Genomic DNA, 7,665 nt, shown 5'->3' with positions numbered 1-7,665 from the left:
CAACACTGAATATTGGAGTAAGAGATAAAATATAACACATTTAATATTTTATATTTTAACGTGTACGACATGCTATAATAGCCTAAAACTTGTTATAGCAAATTATAGCAAGTGATTATAGATCGAAGGATGATCAAAATTTTCTTCATATGTCGATCTCGTTGTGAAATTAACATGGAGAAGACACTAGCTAGCTAGTTAAGGCGTTTCCATCCTCTGTCATAGTCAATTAATAAATAGATATGATGTACCGTCTATAGGATGTTTTAATACAGTTCTGTGTGGATTTTTGTGTGTGCACAAATTGATTTACTATCATACCAATGCTCTCAATCGTTCATTAATTCTTGAAACATCTATGCCAATTCTGGTGCTGAAGGCCTGCACCATAACAAAAGAGGAATTTATGAAATTAGTTAACTTAATTGTATGCAAAATAGATAACATTATAATTTTATATTTTGATGGAAACAAATCCAGCCCCATCTAATTAAATTTAGCACACACATTCTAGCCAGTATGGAGGGACGAAAAAGAAAGAAATTTTATTAAGATTTGCATGGCAAGTGTGTACATCTAAGGTTGTTTTCAAATTTTCGGCTAGCTTTCCTCCTTTATTTTATTTTCTTTCTATGTTTCTACAGCCTAGGAAAAAGATTAAAGAGGAATCTGGGGATCTGCAGTTTCCTCTTATTTTTTCACAGAAACACTCTCATATTTTATTTTGTGCCTTTTTCTTGTATATATTTCATTAATTCAGCGTCATGCTACACTAGAACAAACCGTACTCTTCAAATAAATTTGAACACATATTTTCATAAGGCTATCGAGCCAGCGTTCGAAAATGAATAAAAAACTTTTGCCACAAAAATCATTTCTTTCATAAACTAATGCTTTTTAAATATGAATCCAATGATACAATTTTAATGCCACATAACCCATATTTATTAGTCTAATTAATTATTTATCGAAACCTGGATCCAAGGACTCATGCGTGGCTTACATTTTGGAGCATAGATGTATTTATATGTTGTAAATATAAAGATTATACCTATATGTAACTATACCTATATATGTACGTACCCGGGAGTGTATAGTGTAAAGTATTTTGTGGCCAGCAACAGAGTGATTGGCGTTGACGATGTCGGCCCCTTCTTCTTCATGGATGGTGATCACCTCATGGAGCTTGATCGGTCTCTTCGTGCTGCATATCAGCCGCACCTCCATGCTTGAATCGTCGGGTTGTCGCACCTCCACTACTGTTGGTGATGCCTCCAAATATTTTTCTCCGTCCAGTGACCCCGCACCGCTGCTTTTGGTTGTGGTGGTAGTGGGCGTTGAGATGCCACTAACTCCCCCTAAGGTAGCCATGGCTTGCACAGAGGTCTTCTTACGTTGCAGCTCATCGACCCTCTCCTTGAGCTTCTTGATGTATGATGCGGCCACATCCAGGCTGCCTAGTTGGGTCATTGTATCCTACAAACACATTTAACGCACAATAATGTGAAAATATTATGGGAGTTCTTTTTTTAGTTTGATGCATGATTTCCTTGGCTCAGATAGCCCCTCCTTTTCAAGACAATGGAAGAGTTGTAACTTTAGTCTATGTATTGTGATGCACACAAATACACACAGTTTTGGATTTCAAAACTAGATTATCCAAATCATCACACGTTAACCAAATTGCGGATTTGCTTTAATGCATAATTGGTTTGTACTTTGCAGTTTTTTTTCGCACCATACCTCGACATGCCATGAGCTTCAAAAGTGGTTCACCTCCACGAATGGTTTCGATGGCGCTTTCCGCCACACGGGGCTAATGAATGTGTGCACCGTTAGTTGATTTTGGGGGTGTGACTTAATTCGTAAATTATCTTCAAGATCTTACTGCATACTATCTTCCTCTCCATTACGAATTGATATTTACTTTCTAAATGTTGCCGTCCTACAGTGTCGATTCATTATTAGCTAGCGAGCCCCTTTAGTGAAGTTACTCTTATTATTAGCTGAGAATATTTGGCATGAAGCAATACTATATCATGCGAATATTATATGCGAATTCAGAGCTGGATGAGTTTTGCAAGATTGCAAGATAACCGTAATAATTCTTGCAAACTGCAGATGGAAAGACTTCATATTTCAAACGTGACAGTTAGTTATTTACTGAAAATTTGGAGCTGCATTTTCAGAGTTTGGCAGGAAAATTGAACTCGATCGAGGAAAGCAGCACGTACATTCCAAGAAAACTTAATGCCTGTAGAACTCAATTGCTAGCTACCATTGAGTACGATATTTCATGTGATGAGAAGGACAATACTGGCGGCCATTACATTTAAACATTTCACTTATGAGGGTATAACTAGATCTGCATACTGTATGTCGTACCTAAAGTGAAAATAAATGTCCAACAAACACAGTGAATTACCATTCGCCACTTAAATACGCAGAATACATAAGTATAAACTTATTGCTTTCTGGACGGTATGAGATATACAATATAAACATGGAGAACTGGAGAGGAACAGCTATCTCACAAGCTATCACACTATTCAGTTATACTCCCTCCGTTCCAAATTACTCGTAGTGGTTTTAGTTCAAATTTGAACTAAAACCATGACGAGTAATTTGGAACGGAGGGAGTACGTAATAAGAAAAAAATAAACATGTGAAGAGAAGTATGTTCTTGGTTCTTACAGCGTGGGGGTTGTCTTCTTTGGGGATGAGGGACGAGAGCTTCTCGCAGAGCCTCTTCATGTGCTGCCGCCTCTCTTTCTCTGACTCCTTCTTCTCCATCAGTACCTTTGCCGTCGGCGCACCAGCCGTGCCGCCGCTTGCCCTGGTCCTCTTCCCGCCCCTCGCCGGCTTTGCCTTCACCTCCATCTAGCTCAGGGAGTAGAGATTGATCAGGATGTCTGTGTCAATGGGTGTGAATCGAAATGCAATAAAAGTGAAGAAGAAGAAGAAGAAGAAGAAGAAGAAGAAGAAGAAGATACCGAGGCGCAGGCAGCTGCTAGCTTCATGGCGGCAGGATGAGAATGGAGGAAGAAGAACAAGTGCTTGCGTGGCGTGGTCTAAATGGACTTGTACGGATAAGGGCCAGCCAAGGTGGCCTATGAGAGCTTGGGAAGTACTCCTGCTCTTACTACTACATGTATATATAGGGAACTTGAAAATATTTAAAAAAATGTGTGTGCGTGTGTATATATACGAGGTATATGTGGCTGCAGAAGTGAGATGCTGTACGTACACATCCTATTGGTTGGAGAGGGTTCAAGCAGCGATGGAGAAATATCAACGGAGCTTTGCCTGCCGCTGTGTTTGTTGTTGCTGTTATAGTGGCAGTATACGTACGTACAAATGCTGAATGGACATGCAGAGCTCCGTGCCCGTCGGCAGCGCGACACGGCATTCAATGCCGTGACAGGGGTGACAGCAGCGTGGCCGTGGATCCATTGGTTAAGCAAGATCCAGCGTATAACGGACACTCGGCCATGGGCGATCGGTATGCATGATTGAGCGCAAGTGGGAGTGGATTTCTGCCGTTTGTACCTAGCCACAATAAACTTACTTGTAGAAATGCAATTGCAGCTAGCCAAGCAGAGAGCTATAGAACAAAAGAATTAAACAATAATGTGATGCTGACTGGATGTGGTTAGTGCTAAAGACAATGTTTAGAGAAAACACGCCTAGAGAGTATGTGTTGCATGCCCGTGGAGGCAATGCCATTGTAGGTAACCTAGCTAGTCATGAGGTTCGGATATGAATTGTTTACTTTCAAGGCCATATTCCATAATAAGAATTGTAACATCGGCATATGGAAGGGTAGATAAACTGTCATCGAGTAGATGAATATCAATGATCATGCTGTTAAAGTAATGACTAGAGGAGGTAGGATGACTCGGGAACCACTTTATCCTGAGGGACACCCAAAAAGAATTGAACAAGACTCTCAAAGAGCTACCACTGGTGCACGTAGTCCTTCTAAAAAGAAAAAGAAGATGTACCACCGCTGCAAAAAAACAAAAACAAAGGACCACTAGCTAGCATCTCTCAGCTATAACATTTTGAAGTGTCAAGGAGGGTGGGTCTCCTGGATGCACCCCCTCCCCTTTCTTTGTTTGAAAATCAAGAGTATCCAGTACAAATGTAAACTTTACTTTGTTATTAGCTAGGCTCCTCAAGGTCTGCCTGCTTAGAGATTTTAATTTTGTTTCGTTATTTTAACGGATTTGCTTCTGACAAAGCGGCATGATTTTCTGGTCTTGCCAGCCGACTAGTATTTTAGCGATTTCAACTGATTTATCTGTGTACTCTATTGTTGCATATTGATTTGATACTAGTTGCACGTATCAAATAACTGCTATATTTGTAATGCTTAACTATGTTTGTTTGAACATTTGACCAGTATGCTCGATTTTATTTTGTGGGTTTGATATAAATTTAGCCGAATCTTCATTTTCTTCCTTTGTTGTAACTTCAACCCACAACCAGTGCTACTTTTATAAATGTGCAACTATCTCTTTCGTAGGATATAAATGCATTCATTTCGTTCTAATTTTTACCAATGCCCTTATTAGTTTTGAGTCGATGAAAGGTTTTAAAAAGTCAACTGTAGCATGGTGGGGCCAATTTTGTAACGGTGAATCTTGTGGATAGAGTAATTTCATGGATAGGCATGATTGATGTCTAGCTCTCCAATGGAAATGACCACCAACATGGTCGAACCGGAGCAACATGCATAAAATTTAACCGGTCGACAACCAGCCCCACAAAATCAGTAAGTGAATTGACAACCAGCACATATACAGACGATGAGATGATGTACATCTACATATAATGTACACATTCCTAGCTCACTAGCAGCCTAGACGATAAATTTTCCTATGTTTGAGCGCGTCGATGTCAGATACTAATTGGCACCACCCCAATACTATTTGTCTAGCCATATGTGGAGAGAAATAGCTAGATGAGAAGATAGCTATGTGACAAAAGAATTACAGAATAATTTGATGTCGACTAGATGTGGTTGCTGCTAAAGGACAATATTTAGAGAGAATAGACTGTGAGAGTATCCATCACAATAACTTATAAATTATGTGAGTATCTATCACGATAGCTTAGTTTTTTTTTCCTTTTCAGGGCCAGCATGTTCCTCAATAAGAGTTGTACCGCCAGCATATTGAATGGTAGATAAACTGCCATCAACTAGATGAGGTATCACCGCTGCAAATCGTTTGCTGGCCTTGGACCATCCAACAAGGAGGAGGGGAACTTTTGGTCTATGGGGACATATGCACCCTATATGGAAAAAATTTTTAGTAATTCAACAAAAAGTCAAAAATTCCTGAAAATATTGTTGAAATAAACTTGACCTTCTATTGTACTCATGAGAAATAAAATCCACAAAAAAAAAATCCTTTTGACTTCTTTTCAAAAAAGACAATTTTTTGGCTAAAATAGTGTGAATAGTGACCTATAATAGCAAATAAATTTTGTCTTTTTTGCTGTGAGGTCAACTTTTGTTTTTTTTCGTCGACATTTATATATTAGTGCAAAAGTAAGTCAAGTGTTTTGTCAAAATAGTTCTTACCTATTTTGACTTTTTATTAAAATATTAAAAAAAAATCCCCATATAGGGTGCATATACAACCAGGAACCAAAGTGTATTTCCCCCAACAGGGACCGCTAGCTAGCATGTGAACTACACCTTTTGGAAGTACCAGGGAGAGTGGCTCCCCTCGATGCAACCTTTTTGTTTGTTTGTTTCCTTGTTTGCAAAGGAGAATTTGCGGTGAAATGTCGTGATAAGTTCATTATTAGACTTCTCAAGATCCATGTAGCTTGAAGGTTTGATTTCCCCCTGTGTTAACAGAATTTTTTCTATTAGTTGACTTGATTTTTTGTTGTTGCTAGTCGACTATTCCTTAGCGATACTCATTCTATTGTCTCTAGGGTTGCGCATGAATCCCAAACCATTCTATGTTTGATTTTTTTGTTGTAAATTTGCTCTCAAATTAGTCAATTCTTTTATTCCGAGCTGCAGTTGCACTTTAAAGTTTAAACCTGCAACTATTGCAGTTATAGAGAAGTGGAACTACTGTATTTGTAGGCTGTAATGTGCAATTGTATTCGGTTAATTTGTATTTGTGAAATCGAATTTTGTTTTTGGGTTTTGGGTTGACTGAAAGGTTTTGAAAAGTCCGGTGGACTGATGAACGGTCAGGGAAGAATTTTATTTTTATAGGGGTCAAGCTCGTGGATTTGGTTGATAGCTATGGTTGGCTAGCTCCATATACGAAGGCGGAGGTGACGCAAGCAAGGGTGACGTTTGCACAACAAGTGCAGCAGTCAAACATTTAACTGCTTTTGGTTGCTCTGCCACCAGCCAGACGTAGGACTTGTTCATCGATCTACGTGGTTGTCTGTCTTGACGCATATGGATAGATACTCCATCTCTGCCTGCCGGCCGCAGCTTCTCCATCGATCGATCCAAGCATTAGTAGGCCTGTGAATCTCGTGTGGTGTGATAGACGTGGATGCATGCATGCGTGGATTTTTGTTTCTTTGTTTGGAAATCAAGAGTTTGCAGTACGTACTAGTACACGACATGCCAACATAACTTTGTGATTACAGGTGAAGAGAGTACTTTTGGTGGCCAGAAGCAGAGCAGCATGCCTACGTAGGCACTGGTGACGCAAGCAAACGTGACGTAGGTCTGCACTAAGTGTACGCTTTAACTAGTTTTGGTGTGCGACAAGTTGGTCTGCAGCCGACAAACGATACACATACACACACGCGCATGGACAAGAAGTATCCTGTGTCTTCTTTCCCTGCCGGCCGCAGAAGCCTCTCGATATATGCAAGCCGGTGACGCATGTAGCAAGTGTTGTGGTCAAACGTTTATCTGGGTTTGTATGCATGACTGCTTCGAACTTCGATCAGTGACACAAGTCCGTGTTCTTGTTCCATCTTTAGAAGGCACTGTAAATGGAGCCACACCGCACACTAAGGTGTAAAGAAAATCCTCCTATGACCTAGTCAAAGAAAAACACGACAAAACAACCCGAGCACACTAACAAACACCAGAGTATTGAATTCATGAGCTAGCCAACTCTTCCAAAAGTCCGCACCGATGAAGAGAGGCGGGCAAAATATTTCAACACGGAGTGCACCACTAGACGCCTTCATTAAGCTGCCGCGAAGAAGCACGGGAGAGGCCGGACTACCGCGACTCTGCGACACGCAACCAAGCCCGACGACGACATGCGAACACGTTCCACATGGAAGAAACTACCGGACTTTGTCGTGCCATCACCATCAAACCACCGCCTAAGGGGACCTACCGCCCTCTCGCTCCAGACGAAGGAGAGTTGACCCTGCCGGCAAGCACCAAGGCCAAAGGGAAGACGTGGTCTCTTCTAAAAGATAGATGCAAAGGAGCCCATAAGATGTCGGAGCAAAGGCATTGCCAGTTAAAACTTGAAACCTCCGGGCGTTAAGCTTTCGCCCAGCCCCTCGCACACACCTCACCGAGGGTATTCGATCTACATGAAACATCACAACCAACCGCGGACTCTAGATCAGGATCAGCGCTTGGCGGCCACCTACGGCGACAACTTCGCGAGGCATAAGTTTGTGTGTGTATACATGTATCCCGCGGTAGAT

The 7,665-nt window shown here is 40.9% G+C and overlaps 1 protein-coding gene across 1 annotated transcript; it reads right to left on the bottom strand.

Annotated features, from left to right (window-relative positions):
* Window positions 1-315: 315 nt before the first annotated feature.
* LOC109769324 (transcription factor bHLH168-like) lies at window positions 316-2,880 on the bottom strand. Its single transcript, XM_020328076.3, has 3 exons — window positions 2,695-2,880; window positions 1,084-1,476; window positions 316-381 (listed from the first exon to the last, which is right to left on the bottom strand). Exons 1-3 carry the CDS (start codon window positions 2,878-2,880, stop codon window positions 316-318), a joined length of 645 nt encoding a protein of 214 aa, XP_020183665.3.
* Between the last annotated feature and the right edge of the window lie 4,785 nt (window positions 2,881-7,665).

The sequence above is a fragment of the Aegilops tauschii genome, chromosome 3 (assembly GCF_002575655.3).
Source record: "Aegilops tauschii subsp. strangulata cultivar AL8/78 chromosome 3, Aet v6.0, whole genome shotgun sequence".
Classification (NCBI taxonomy): domain Eukaryota; kingdom Viridiplantae; phylum Streptophyta; class Magnoliopsida; order Poales; family Poaceae; genus Aegilops; species Aegilops tauschii.
This window is presented reverse-complemented; position numbering and strand designations above follow the sequence as displayed.